The sequence below is a fragment of the Psittacula echo genome (genome assembly GCF_963264785.1).
Source record: "Psittacula echo genome assembly, chromosome: 2".
In the NCBI taxonomy this organism is placed as follows: Eukaryota; Metazoa; Chordata; class Aves; order Psittaciformes; family Psittacidae; genus Psittacula; species Psittacula echo.
This window is the reverse complement of record NC_137737.1, coordinates 35,824,890-35,840,078: the sequence shown is the minus strand read 5'-3', so window position 1 is coordinate 35,840,078 and position 15,189 is coordinate 35,824,890. Positions and strand designations below refer to the sequence as shown.

At 38.7% G+C, this 15,189-nt stretch overlaps 1 protein-coding gene across 7 annotated transcripts in view; it reads left to right on the top strand.

Annotated features, from left to right (window-relative positions):
* The first annotated feature begins 340 nt into the window (after nucleotides 1–340).
* Nucleotides 341–15,189, top strand: part of AKAP9 (A-kinase anchoring protein 9) — a 112,747-nt gene continuing 97,898 nt past the window's right edge. For all 7 annotated transcript variants that reach the window (XR_013956253.1, XM_080610573.1, XM_080610570.1 and 4 more), the window contains exon 1: nucleotides 341–530. Coding sequence is in view for 6 of the 7 variants with exons in the window: in XM_080610573.1 (XP_080466699.1) it covers nucleotides 483–530 (48 nt within the window). In the remaining variant the exon portion in view is untranslated. The remainder of the gene's footprint in view (nucleotides 531–15,189) is intronic.

Below are 15,189 nucleotides of genomic sequence, written 5' to 3'. Positions count from 1 at the left end.
AACGACAGCAAATTACAGGCGTCTCGCTGATGCAGTTCTTTTGTGTGAAAAGAAAGCCCCCCGCCCCTCTGTTTGCAGGAGCGAGCAGCGCTGTGGAAAGGGGTGTGCCCGCCGGTACCCCGTCCGCCGCAGCCGTCCTTCTGCCCCGCCGCAGGTGCGTGCCCCCGCTGGGCCGGACGGGGTGCAAGCCCGTGACTCTGGGGCTGAGGAGGGCGTTTCTGCCTGACCGGGGGCACCGGCGGCTCTCGGAGCTACCCGGGCTGGGAGCAGGAGGAGGGGCAGGCGGCCGTAACGTCACTTTCCCCGGCCGCGTGTTTACGTGGGATGAAGATGGCGGCGCCGATGGCCCCGCCACGGCAGCTGTCGTCGCTGTGAGGCGGGACGGGACAGCGTAGCGAGTGTGTGCCTCGGCTGAAGGGAGGGGGTGGGTTGGGCCCCGCCTGCCGTCGCCGGTACCGCTCTGCTCTCCCGCACAAGACGCTATGGAGGACGAGGAGAGGCTGAAGAAGCTGAAGGCTGGGAAAGCCAAGGTAGGAGGGGGTGGCGGCGCGGCTGCAGAGAGACTGGGGCGAATGGTCAGCCAGCCAGCAGGGCCGGGCGGCGGCGTGTGGCTGCGGCGGGGGCTTGGCGCGGGGCTGCGCCGCGAACAAAGCTGCGGGCGGAGGAGGCGGTGATGCCGTCCTCTCCGCGCTCCCTCCGCCGGCCTCGGGGCGAGCGGCGTTCCGCGGCCGGGGCGCGGGGACCGGTGACAGCGGGCCAGCAGTGTGCATGCTACAGGTGCCCGTCGGAGGGCCCGGCGGTGACAGCCTGGGCAGGGCCCGCTCCGCTGGCGGTGCCCGCTGGAGGAAGAGCCGAGGAGGAGGAGAGCTAACCTCCCTACTGCTTCACACCCGGTGCAGGGATTCCTTTTGCCTCTTAAGCCTGGGAAACTCCCTGTAAACCTTTAAGGAAGTTGATAAAACCGACAGTTGTTCTCAGTGTGGTACTAATAGTGGGAGAGAGCCTTAGGAGGCAGAGGTGAAGTGTGTTTGCCTGTTGTCTGAAAATGCTGGGTAGCCCGTGGGTCACCCGCAGGACTCCACCGCCACCTCAGGGGCTTTGGGGCGGCTCAGCCAGTGCCCGGCGGGCTTCCCCCAGGGTTAATCGGGGAGCTTACCATTTTACTCCTTAAGTATGGCTCAGTGCGCACTGACTGCAAAGCAGTTTACCTTCTGGACAACAGACTGGAGTTCCTGTACTGTAGGAGGACCTCTTCTTTACTTCAAAGAAAGCTTCGGTGTGGTCAATGAGTTAATTAGTGGCATTTGTAGGAAAATGAGGTAAAATTAGCGTTTTGACATTAGGTATAGTCTGGTTCCTTCCAGCAATCTAAATGATTACAAGTTGGTCCGTCAGTCATTCATGCTGAAGATAAGCATGTAACTTGTCTGGAGCTGATAGTATGGGCAACAAGAAGACAAGCTAAAGAAGAAACTACAAAGCATCATCATTGCCTTGTTTATGTGGTCTCTGGAAATGGTAGTGTAGTTTGGTTGAGAAATATTGAACAGGTATTTTGCTGTATTAGACAAAAACTTTGTAACTTAGTGTTTCCTTTTCCTTTGAAAAAGTGCTCAAAACATACCTTGGGAAACTCTCCTAGACAGAGCTGCATGTTTATATAGGAAAACCTGTTCTGAAACGCTTAGAGCCAGAATGGTGTTTACACAGCATTATGCAGCACTATTATATGCAGCACTATTAAAAGGCACTGGGATGGGTCAGGAGCTGGTGTTGGTACAGTCTGTCACACCTGGGTTGGCTAATTCTTTTGCAAATAATTAGAAAGTAGTTCCCAAAGAAAATGGTTGAAGTAAATTTGCCGGTATGATAAACCACAGAGAAGAATTTATCAAGTGAGTTTATATTTTTTTGTCCATGTAGGCCTGGAAGTAACACAGAAAATGACAGTTACTGAAAGTGAGGCACTGAACCAGGTTGCCCAAAGAAGTGGTAAATGCTCCATCCCTGGCAGTGTTCAAGGCCAGGTTGGACAGAGTCTTGGGCGACATGGTCTAAGGTGGGATTGGAACTAGATGATCTTAAGGTGCTTTCCAACCCTAACTATTCTATGATTCTGTGAAAAGCCAGTACTCTAGCAGGAGTTCAGTGGCTCCCTTTTTACTTCAAGAAAAGATGGGTACACACTTTACTAACTTATTTTGCATTTTAAGAGCACTGGCATAACTCTCACCCTTCTTCTAGTAGTCATTTCTGACGAAAATTTAATGATGTTGTTATAAGTAAGTATTTGCCTGAAGGCTTTCGTATTCTATGCTTTTAAGCATCCCTTGTGATTTAAGTCATAATAACTCTTTAAAGCTCTATGTACTTTACATGGGAAGGGACTGTAAAAACAGTGTTAGTTTTGCAGATTTGTCATCAGTGTTCTGTATACTGTTTGCCCCTTTTTTCACATGAGTGATGTAATTAAATGTGTTGTACTGTGGAGACTAGGTCACAAATAGGAAAAAAGATACTCTGTTAGCAGAGAATGGAAGCGGGAGTTGCTCCTTCAGCTGCTTTTCTTTTTCAAGGATACAGACACAGTCACAGTAGCATAATCAGTATGTTTCCTAAAACTGGTTGGCTCCAAATGAATATTTTCTGCAAACCACAGCAACAGGCATCCAAAAAATTTTTGAACCTAACCACTGAGTGTTGTTTAAATAAAATAGCTGGGAAAGTGTATTAAAGTCTGTGTTGTTACTGTGCTAAACACACAGATATTGCTATATTGCAGATACCTTGATCATCCACCTGAAATTGTACATTTTAAATATAAATAAGATATTACATATACCACAGGATGAAAGTAGATAATTGGGAGACTGGTAAATGAGTATAGTAGGTGCCGTGGAGGTGGCTGGTACATTGCTAACAGTGGAGTTATTATTCAAAATTGGCACTTAGGTTCTTGTTTGGGTTGGTTTGTTGGGGTTTTTTTTAATCAAAAAGTAGATAGCTAACTACTGCCAAATCTCAGTGTGGGAGTTTTAAGCAACATGAACTTTCTGTAAAGCAATCCTTTGGTTGTTTTCTGATCATAAAGTTGACTAAGCAAGCTGTGAAATTTGGGTTTGTGAGAATTTATCTGCAATGGAAATTTTTCTTGATGTCTTATTAAGACGCTGTCTCCCCACATAGATTTTTTACAGAGAAGATTATTACAAATGGATTTTTCTGCAATGGAAATTTCTTTTGAGTCCTCCTTTACTATTACTGGGAGTAAAAAGCTGCATTGTGAATCTTACCTTGACTGAAAGGTACTAAGTGTACTCAAGCCTGGCAGAATGGGTCTCAGTGCAAACATACTGCTTTCACCTGAACATCATTTGAAAAATGAAATAAAAAGCTCCTGATAGAGGCTTACCAACATTCATGTGTACCTGCTGACTTCTGGAGACTATGCCAAGTCGGTTATGAAGCAGTTGCACCATATGTTGCTGTTCTGTTGGTTTCAAACCCACAAAGGCAAGAGAGGCACAAAGTTAAACCCAGTAAATTACATGCTCCTTTTTCCAGACCTATAATAATTTATTTTCCTTTGTCACAAGGTAGATGTGCTAGATATTAACCCAGCTTCTATAAGCGTCTGTCTCGCCCATTGTAATGGTCTCTCTGTGCCTTTATAGAACTCTCCTCCCAGACAAGCAATTTCTTCATCTTGGATCCTGATCTGATTATGGTGGAGCAAGAAAAGTGTTTGTCAGAAAGGTTAGTTAAGGGAAATGTGTTTGACTGTGATGGAAGGTGGAAGGAAGATGTGTGCCGGCAGTGGAAATACAGATGCTTATTGTTAGTTTGATTGGTGCCCCAAAACACAGTGAACTTCAAAAATTTAAACAGGGGAGATTTAGTTCAGATAAAAGGAAGGTGTTCTTTACTATGAGTGGTGAGGCACTGGAGCAGGCTGTCTGAAGAAGTGGTAAATGCTCCATCCCTGGCAGTGCTCAAGGCCAGGTTGGATGGGGCTTTGAGCAACCTGGTCTAGTGGAAGGTGTCACTGTCCCTGGTGAGGGCGTTGGAACTAAATGATCTTAAGGTCTTTACCAACCCTCACTATTCAATGATTCTATCTGTTTTGTGCCTTGCTTAAGAAATTCCAGAATATTGTTGATGGCCTGAGATATAGTGTAGGTATGTCTGGTCTGACAAAAGACTGCAGAGGATGGTGGTTAAAGATGTTGGTGCAATACTGATGGGCACATCTGCGTGCGTGCTTGTGTGCATCAGTTTGCTTGGAAATCTCATCTAACATTACAGTATATTTTAGTTATGGTAGTTGGGTATTGTAATTTAATGTATTTATTTAGCAGCTGGCTTGTCTTATCAGGAGGTTGCACTGTTTTGATGAACTTTCAAAACTATACACAGTATTTTGCTAGCTTCAGAATAAGAACATCAGGGGCTCAGATTTCCATGTGAGAAAATGCCTGAGTGTATTTTGGTAAAACTTCACATTAAAAAAATTAATTTGGTTTAACTTTTACACACACATGAAATACACAGCTATTATGACTGGTAAAATTAAGAGATACGAAAATAGCAGTAGCACCTCTTCTGAAATAGTCCATTTTACAGTACTGAAATTTTATTTACAAAGTATTTAAATATGTGTATTGATCCAGTTTAAATTTGCGTTGAGGAAAGGGCACTCCCCTTAGCTGTGTGCTTTTTTTGGTGTGTGAACGGTGAATGAGGGAAAGACACTAACTTAATTTGCAAATTCTCTTGGGTTGGTCTGGGATTTCAGGTCTAATGTTAAAACTACAAAATTTAATGTCCTGATTTTCAAAGGTTCTGTGTATGCTTGTAATACATTCTTGTTGCGGTAATCGAAGAAATCATATAGTTGTTGAAGAACCTTAAGAAATTAGTGAACTGGTTTAGTTAAATATTTGAGTACAGAATGAGCAGTGTTACTGCTTTTGATCCCTGGTATACCAGGGAATTGCTGAGCAGATGGAACAGTGGCACTGGTTTGGGAAGTTCTGATGGCACTCAGTGGACAAGTATTACAGGTTGTAGAACTGATTTGACAAGTTATCTTCAGAAATTGCATAGTGAAAAGAAATAATCGCATATTTTGTCTTCTGGTCATGCATGAAAATGTTTCTGGTGGCTGAAGATGAAAATTATATGTAGTATTAAAATAGCATTGTCTAAGAGTCTGAGAATGTTTGCTCTTTACATTCTTACATCTTCTTCTTTTGAGGGGAGAAAAAGTTTTTACTTCCTTATGTCTGACCTCTTCAGACTTAGATATTTTGGATTTCTCAAAGAAAGCTGTTGATCAGGTTTTTTGGAATAAGACTCAAGCAAAACATGTTATAGTTATGTGCTACAGTGATTAAAACACTAATTTAAAACCCCAGAAGAATTTAACGTATGGATTGTATTTGTAAAACAGTCTTTTTAAACTCCCTGTAATTTACCTAAGGAGGGAAAAAAAAGTAGTATTTCAGTGGTTATTAAGAATTTTTCATCACAGAAGACACATTACATTCACTCAAGCCTTACATTTCATTGAAGTGCTGGCCTGCTAGCACATCTTCTATTGCTTTCAGGTGTAGACTGTTCATTTTGTTTATCCTGTCTCACTGGAAGTGAGAATTTCCTCTTCAGTCTGCATTTTCTTACTCTATTTTCTCTTAAAATAAGAAGTTGAATTTGCCATATCACCAAGTGCTAATTTCATCATAAGGCCTTAGTCATGGTTGTCACTCTGTGGAGGAGAGCAGCTTTATGGGTTGAGTTCACAGATGCTGGGCTATATCTGAAGATGCTGTTCATTAATGCTCAGCATTAATGAACAAGAGACGAAGCAGCTGAAGGGGAGTGTAGGCTAACTCTCAAGATTCTCCTGGAAAGGTGTGGGTGAGCTTTGGCTCAACATATGTGAACAGCAACTGCCTAATTTCTGTTTGTAAGAAAGCAGGAGAATGCAGTGAAACTGTGGAGAAAAAAAAAAAAAAAAAAAAAAAAAAAAAGCTATGATGAAGAACAGTTTTAGGGAGCCCCTTTTTTTGCACATGAAGATCCTTACAAACTTGTACTTAATTCCTAGGCATTCCTCTTCTGTAATGCTAAGCTGTTTCTTTTCCCAGATCCCTCTAAACTTTTGGGGGTTTTGGCTTTTTTACAGGCTTCAATGTACTCTGTCTCTGTTGCATCTCTGTCAGTTCTAAATGCAAACAGTAGGAGGCACATGGATTTGCCTGTGTGTATTTTGGTTATGAACATAAGTAAGCTTAAGAACTGATTTTTGTCTTGCAGAGGAAATCACAGATATAAGGACTGAATTTTACCCTGGAGAGAAAATACGTGGCTTTAAAACTTTGAGTAAAAGCAGATAGGGCAGAAATTGAGTAGAGATTAAAGAGAAACAAAAAGTGAGGTGTTCACCTCCGTGTGTGTGCTTTTATTTTTGTTCAAAACAGTAGATATCTGCATTTTATTATAGAAAAAAGTTTTCTATATATTTGAAATTTTAACTTGATTGTTCTCTTGAGGATAATAGAACTGCCTGCTCCTTACAGTTTTCTCTGTGTTCTTTTTTCTTTTCCTCAGTATGTTCAAGTTTCTTCTGGATTTTATTGGGTCCTTATGAAAAAAATAGTAGTTGAATTGAAATCTGGGGTTGCAATGCTCTTTTCAGTTGGCACTACTAGAACTCTTCCTATTTGTGTTCTGCATTTTTTCTTCTATTTCCTTTTTTTATCTCCATTTCCCTCATTCCAGAGATCTGTTCTTGCTTTTGATACAGGGCTTGATTATTTGTTTTAAGTTTTTTTTGTCAATATACCCTTTTGTTCAAAGCTCTAAAGTAGCTGTCTACCTTACCATAGTAATGCAAGGCAGAATGAGCTTAAACTAAGCTTGCTTTCTTCTGAGAATGCAGTATAATTGCACTTTGAAATAACCTTTGTTCTGTAGCTAGATTAGAGAAAGTTGGTCTTTAAGATGCCCAGTGAATTTCACAAAAATAGATAAATAAGGCAACACAGTATTGTTAGTAGCACTTGTGAAAGCAAGAAATTGCATTGTAAAAACACAGTTTAAAATGCTTTCTTGCTTTTCATTCCTTGTGTAAAGAGGAGGAGTTACAGAAAAGAAAACGCAAAGTTGCTCTGCTTACATTCATTCATTTTAACACTAGTCTCTCCCTTATTTCTATGGTCTACTTTCCAACTACTTGTTTTCTTAGTATGGGTGTTGCAAAAGCAAAACAAAGGTGACTGGGACATTTGTTTCCCTCAGTTATAACAGTATCACAAGTTTGTTTATACAAATAAGTTTGGAAATAAGTTGGGTCACCACCACAAATTCTTTTGAAGTACTTTCAGTAAAGTATGTCTGATACTTCAGGGAAAGCAGATTGAACATATATAGGTGTTACCAGAAAATCCTGTGGTTTTTTCACACAGGAAGTAACCAAACAAGTAGGCACTTCTAAATGTTGATGTCCAGAGATACCAACTGAAGAATAATATATGGTGACTGTAGCATCTTAGTGTTTGATTGGAATAAGGAAAAATCTGATGAAAATGAGGACAAAAGAAAAAAGTCTGCTGATGTCCAACTTTGTTGTCCTACCTTATATTGCAATATAAGATTATATACTAATAACACACTTGCTGGGAATCCTAATTTAGGGGCTGAAAGCTCTGTCTGAAATATCTGCCCCATAGGTATAGATTTCAGTGTATATTGCTATGTATTTGTTTCAGAATCCTTTTGTTACTGGTACCAGCTAACATGACACTTTGAATTTGCAAAGGCATGTTGTTAAATGTACCACAGTTCAATGAAATGCATCTGATAATTGCAGTCTTTTGACCGCTATGCTGAAACATAAAGAGATCTTGAAATTTATGATGATGAGATGCTTGTATGTTGACTGCAGAGTGCTGGCATGCCATATTGTGTTGATGGTTCTGGTGTTCCTGTTTCGTGAAAGAAATCTTAATCTGCATTTTTACATGATTTCTTGAGAAGCTGACATTTTATATTAAAAACTGCATTTTCTACAACCAGTGGAGAAAAGACAAAAGAATGAATAAAAATACTAAGATTTCTTAGAATATTTAGTTTCTTGGAAGTATGGAGCTAGTTTTCTTGCTTCCCCCGTCTTCTGAAAAGGAACCCCAACAAGCCTCCAGATGGAGCAAATTCAGTAGTTGTCAGCTGTGCCAAAGAATGTGAGACTCTGGAAACCAAACACTACACTTAGGAGAGTGGGGGAGTGATCAAATCACAGTTGTAACAACCCTAAATTGTAGCATCACCCAAAGCAAAGGCACAGTAGTCTAATGGACTGTGTTTCTAAATATCAGAACATGACAAATTTTAAGACTCTCCACAATTGGAGATAATAATTTTAAAAAAATATATACAATTTTTGTGCTATTCCCAGGGGAAAGCATAGATTTGTTGAAGACTCTACTGTCATGCTAAAATTACAGCATATCTCTGATCCTGAGCAGAAGACTCAAGAAAACTGGTGGAGTCTTAAGAGGTGGAGTAGATAGGATTCTGGGACTATGTTTCTGTGCAAACATTGATAAGATAGGTATGACAGAGAATAAGCAGAATAAGTTGCATAAGAGCTCATTAAAATCTGACTTCACTGGCAGGCTGTGATTTAACAGAAGTGGTTGTCCCTTAATCCTGGTTTTGTTTTTGATGTTTTCAGTTGTTTTTGAACTCTTACTTCTCTGTGACGAAGCCTCCTGTGTCCAACCACAAACCAAGGGGAAAATATTTAAATGTACCTAAATCCATTTAATTGTTAAAATGAAGTAGCTGATTTACCATTAGTACCATACATTGAGAATATATATTTTCAATTAAAAGGTATATAGGAGAAATGTTTTACTATTACAGGTAATGCTCCATAACAGTGATGAAGCCCTGTCTTTGTATGCTTAGTAGTATGTCCTGCTAGCTAGCCTAGTTTGCTGTGTTTAAAGGAAGAGTGGAAATCCTGATACCAGACTCCTTAAAGAGGGATATGATTCTTACGTTTACTTCATTATTTGGAATGTATTCCAGGAATTCAATTTTGCTTTCTTTTTATAAAAAAAGCGCAAAATCCACAGACAAATATGGAATTTTGTGAGCAATATTGGAGTAATTGTGAACTCACTGTTCCCTCATGATTCAGCAGCGTGTAAAAAAAGTAGTTGAAGCCTGTCAAGTCTTGTACAGTGAGCATGGGATTCATGTAGTTGGTTCTTTCCTTATGTCTTTGTTCCTCACAGGGCTGTCACTCACAAACCTCCTGAGTTTGGGGGCTCTGTCCATTCTGTGCCAGACATGCCACATGGTATGAATTCATGTAAAAATAATATAAACTAGGTGGGAAAATAATGAAGCACAACTGAGTTTGGCTTGTTCTGAATATTTTATAATTTATTGAAAAAAAAATCAAACCCACAAAGTTTTTAAAATGAAAATTTAAAGTTTTATTCAGTTTCTGTGCAAGAGTTGGCACACAGGACTGGCAGAATGCCTTTGTATAGTCTCCTAAAAACATATATAAATTCTCCAGACTGCTTTGAAAATCTCAACAGTAATGTTTGTGAAAAGGTCGCCTTTGACAACTGGGTGGAAGTCATCGAAACACTTGTATGTATTAACAGGGAGGGGCTATTGCTCTCTGCTTATCTTAAACAGGATTTAAACTGATGATCTGTGTCTGAAAGGCTGTTTGTTTTGTTGCCAAGGATGTAACCTCTTAGATTTTTTTACCAATTCTATGACACTTGCCAACCTGAAAAAAATTATTTGTGCTAGTTATTAATAAAGTCTTACTTAGACATAGTTGATTCATTCTAACAGTGCCTTTTTCTTTGACCACTTAGTTAATGAGAAATTAGATACAGCAAAAGTATTTAGATCTTACTGTGCTTTATTCCGTTCCTTTATATATTGTCTCTACCTTTTGAAAAGTTTTTTTTCCCTTCATTTTGGATCTTTAGATATTTATGATATAGCTACATTTTTATTAAAAAGGCCACAGTGTGAAGTGGAGGGGAGCAAATCTAGATGCATCTACATAAATACAACTAATAGGGTTTATAGCTGGGTAAAGGTTTTGCTATTATAAATCCTTTCTTTTTTTCTTTAGGAGGAAAAAGTTAAATTTACACGAATCACGGTAATATAAGCAGTATATAGAGAGTCAAAGTAAATCGATAGTTGATGCTTTTTTTGACATCCAGAAATAAACTCCACAACCCTTTTCAGCCACCTTCTAATAAATACTTCTTCCTCAATTAGTATATAGACTAAATGTTACAGTGCTGGAGGAAAGAAAAATGTGCATTGTTGTGAAGTATAGGAATCCTGCTGATCAGGAAAAACACGCAGTGGGCTGCAGCCCCTTTCTTGCAGCATCAACACAAAACAGAAATGGCAAATCCTGTGATTAAAGTTTTCTTGCATTAGCTGCATAGAGAAGGCTGGACAAAGCTTCTTTCAAATTCTCTCTGTGCTTCTCATTACACGTCTCAATATCTCTGCATCTTTCAAGCCCTATACTCTAGAAATGGTAGGGGTTTTTTAAAGTTAATGAATTTGAATTTGCAGTTGGCTATTTGCGGTGTGTTATGGAAGAACAAACTATGTGAGCTGGAATAGAGTGTTGATTAGGATCCCACAGGAAACAGTATTTGCCTGACTACAGTTTTCTTTAGACATGTCAAGTTTTTTCTTGGAGGATTCTCATCAGTATTCATGATTTTTGAGAAACATCTGATTACCCCCAACCCTGGCCCCCTGGAAGCTACATTGATGCTTGATAATAAACCATAACCAAGGCCACAGTCATCAGTGAGATTCTGCATATACTCCGTAGGGAGTCTCAAAAGACTGGCAAAGATTGCTTTTTAAAGGAAATAGACTTGTCTAATGAATTGTAAACATTAAGGTCTTTGGGGATCTGCACAACTCTTAATATGAGAATGCCTTTAAGTAACTAGGGCTGATTTGGACAGAACTTCTTGCTGAAAGTCAGTGTGGTGTTAAGATTTTTGACACTGTTTCACACAGTCTTAGAAACAAACTAAGGACTTCGTCTAGGTACTATCATAATTTTGTGGTTACAAGTGAATAAAACATTGTACTAAGCATCTTAGCTTTTCTTTCTTTATTTTTTTTTTTAAAGTCTTACTCTCAAAGTAGGTGGTCTTCCAGGGGCCTGTGTCACTCAGCATTTACGTTATTAGCAGTGGAAAGAATGCATGGTTTTATGTAGACAGTACTAAACTGAAGTGAGTGAAGAGGCTTAGAATTCAAAATTATTTTGACAAACGATCTGGTACAAAAGGACATAGAAGCAATTCTTAAAGCTTTCTTTGCGTCCTTAATGATAAGGACTGTCTTTGGGTTTCTCAGGTCCCTGAGCCTAATGACATAATTGGAGGGAGTGAAGCATTATCCCCAGTGCAAAAGGTCAAGCTGGGGATGGCTTGAGAAAATCTGATATACACAAATTTATGGGACTGAGTGCGATGTATCCAGACATTCTCCAGGAGCTTGCTGCTATCATTGCAAGGCTATTCCCTTGCTCATCTTTGAAAGGTCATTGTAATTAGGCACATCCAAATGAGCAGGGGAAAAAATAAATCAAACATCAGATCCATCTTCAAGAAGGGCAAGAAGGAGGATCTGGAGATCTGTAGGAAGGACAGTCTGGTTGTCTCTGGGAAAATTATGAAGCAGATCCTCCTGCAACCTGTGTTCAGGCGCATGATGGGCAAGAACATGATTGGAATTTATCAAGAGCAAATTAATTGTCCTCTATGATGAGGCAAGTGGCTCATTAGATGAGAGAATAGTGGATATTGTTTACTTTGGCATGAGTCATTTGATGTGACTGAATTCTGGCTATTTGTAACCAATCTGGAGATGGGTGATTTGGATAGGTAGACTGCAAGGTGGGTAGAAAAGCCAACATAGCTATCTTGCCTCTCTCCTGCTCCTCACCATGTAATTTTTTCATTGCAGCATATGGTATGTGTGGGGGGTTTCCTCTGTATCTATTTGCTGATGTTGTGAACCAGCTTTTAGATTCACTTAAGCATCTTTAGCAAATATTATGGTTTAGTATTAATTTATTCCAGAAAATGTTCAGATGTTAACATTTCCTATGAATGCTATTTTAACTCTGCAAAAAGAGGTAGGTACCAATTTGTTCTTTCCAACCAACTTTCTATTGGGAGAATCACATTCAACGACTTGATTTTAGAGTGCCAGATTAGACACAACATAGACCTAATTTAAGAAAATACAAATACATCAGCATATATTTAGCAATTCAGGTCTATACTACATCCTAAAGAGCTGATCTGGACTGTGCAACAAAAGGATTATATTAACCCTGCATTTTTTGGATGTAATGCAGTTAGATGACAAGCAATTAAGATAATTTCTAATAGTACTTCGCTCTTTCCATATTCTCCAAAATAAGTCTGTATTGGGGGGAATTGTCTTCATCTACTGGGAGTGGGGAAAAATACCTTTTTAATTTGGGATGTAGTGTCCATGTAGCGGTATCTCTGTGGGAAAAATGGATTTCAAGTATTTCATTAGGAACCTACTCAAATTAATGTACAGAATGCTATAAAACTGATAAATGCTTATTTTTCCTGGTGATTTTTCTGCAGTTGAAAACATAAACATAATAGTGTTCTGCTTATAGTTGTTTCATAAATAAATGTAAGTGAGTCTGGTAATAATTAAATCTGGTGCAAGTAATTTGTATTTAGGAGGTATTATTAGAAACATAAGGATCATTACTTTTCTCCTTGATGCTTTCTCTTTTCTGGTTTTATAGTTTAATGATAATGTTAAAAGTTAAATCTTTATAGAAGTGTAAAATGTCAACCATAACTTTTAAACATGTAAGATAATAAATAGAAGAAAGTGTCTGTGTTACATATGAACTTGCGGGTTGTCAGTAATTTGATTGACAAGCACTGTGTGGAGATACTGGCAACTGTTGACTTTGCATACTGTTGTATTTTTATAGTTGGCTTCTAACTGGCAAGCACAGATGGCCATAGATCATGATTTTTATATGTTTCTGAATTAGAGAAAACATTTGTATGGTATTTTAAATTTCATTGTTTAAATATCGTGTTATACTAGTTATAGAGTAACTACATGTATAGAGTTCTAGAGTAACTACTTATATACATATATAAGAGAGTGTAAGTAGTGTTAACAGAGTTAACTTAGGAATGTTAACAGAGTTAACACTACATGGATTTTGATTTTTGTTGCTAAGTTGTCATATGGGGTTTTTGGAACCAACTGTTTTAATATTTCGTTAATAATATGAAAGGTTTCTGTGCCCAGCCTTTGAATAATTGGAAGATACGTTCTCAAGTAACTTCTCATTAAGTAGTCAATGTTATTTTGTGGTAGTAGCAAATTCTTAAAGTTTTTCATGAAAAAAATATTCAGATTGACACTGTCTGGCTTTATGCTTACTGATAATGAAGAATGTTCTACCTCACAGTCAGAACTAGATGTTTCAGTGGTACTTCATAGAGCATTTGGTTCTGCTCTGAGAGCTTAAAAACTTATTTGGAGAGGCCCTGGGAACTTCTATTTGAAGGATTAGCCTTGTTCTGTCCACTCTGTGTGTACTATGTAACTTTTTGCTCTGATTCCGGGGAGGGGGGGGAGGGGAAAAAGAGGACTAAACTCTGTTTTCTAGGATGTGATAAATTGCAATTACATGTGGTTAATGAGGAGAAAAATTATGAAATGCTAGGCGTGAAAACAAATCCTTCATTTACCAGAAGGAAACTTTGCTCTTTCCATCTATTATTAGAGAAATATGGGTTGGCGTTTAGTGTCACTTTGGGTTAAGGGAAAAGAGACTCACTTTTTTACTGCCTTGTGGTCTTAGGAATGTTTTTCTAAGGTTATTTTTTGGAGAGGAAGAGCAGCATGTGAGGAAAATTACTGAACGAGACAGATTTACTAACTTCTTGGATACGTGTCATATTTAATGGCATGGTTTCATTGTTTTTCAGACTGTTCCTATTTCAGAAGACATTTCTTTTGACCTGAGTACTTTTGAGACCTGAATCTAGTGGAATAAACATGCTTAATGCTTAACCATCTAACTGTATTGCAGTTGTTTTCTGAAAATAAATTGTTATCCTGAAAGATCTCCAAGGGGTTAATTGAGTCTCCAGCTGTTGATTTAACTATATATAGTTAAATAGCCAATATAGCTATATGCTTGTTAAAGAACAGGTGCTAAACCAGTTGCTTTAAGAAGAAATAAAGTGAAGTAACTACATAAGCAACACTCAGATTGTTAGTAGTTCTTTTTTTAGTGATACAGAAGGCAACATACTGGCACGTGTCTGATGACTCTACTGCTTTCCAAAAATTAAAGTTCTGTATAGATTAATGAGTTAATGCCTATATTTAACCACTAAGTTGCTACTATGACATACGACAAGTGTTCTTTTGAGGCCCAGGTGAAGCTTGTTGTCTGTGAATGTCCATACTTTTTTATTTCTCGTGATGTGTAGTATTCGCTGATATGCTTTGTTTAAATAATTAATTGTGAACAGTTCATGAAGTACAGTTTGTGAAGTATAGTTCTGTTGGTAAGAATGAGTAAAATCAGTGCTTGTTTGTAACTCGCTTGACTGCACTGAAATCAACAGAAATCAACTGCAGTAAATGTGAAGCTTAACACTATAATTTTGTTGAGTCAAACACAATATTGAAAGAAAAAGCAGATACAAAATTGGGAGCTAGTACATAATTTTAATGCTTAAGTAGCATGGGTTAGGGGGGTTTTTTTGTGGGTTTTTTTTTTTTTTCCCCCTCCTGTGCAGGAATGCTGTATCTGCCTTTTGTTTGCAGTAGGTAACTTGTTTTGCAAGGCTGATTTCATCAGGAGTTGGATGGGGGAAAAGTACTTTAAAATTCTACTTAAATTTGTAATTGTATAACCTTACAAAACTGTCAATGCTGAAGCTTGCTCAACAGTTCATCTTTATGAAATATTGTCCTTATTATGATTTTCGGTCTAATGATTTTTCTGCCAAATGTGTTTTGTAGGCATTACTTTAATCTGTGCCAGTGGCTTTAAGGTGTGATACCTTTTGC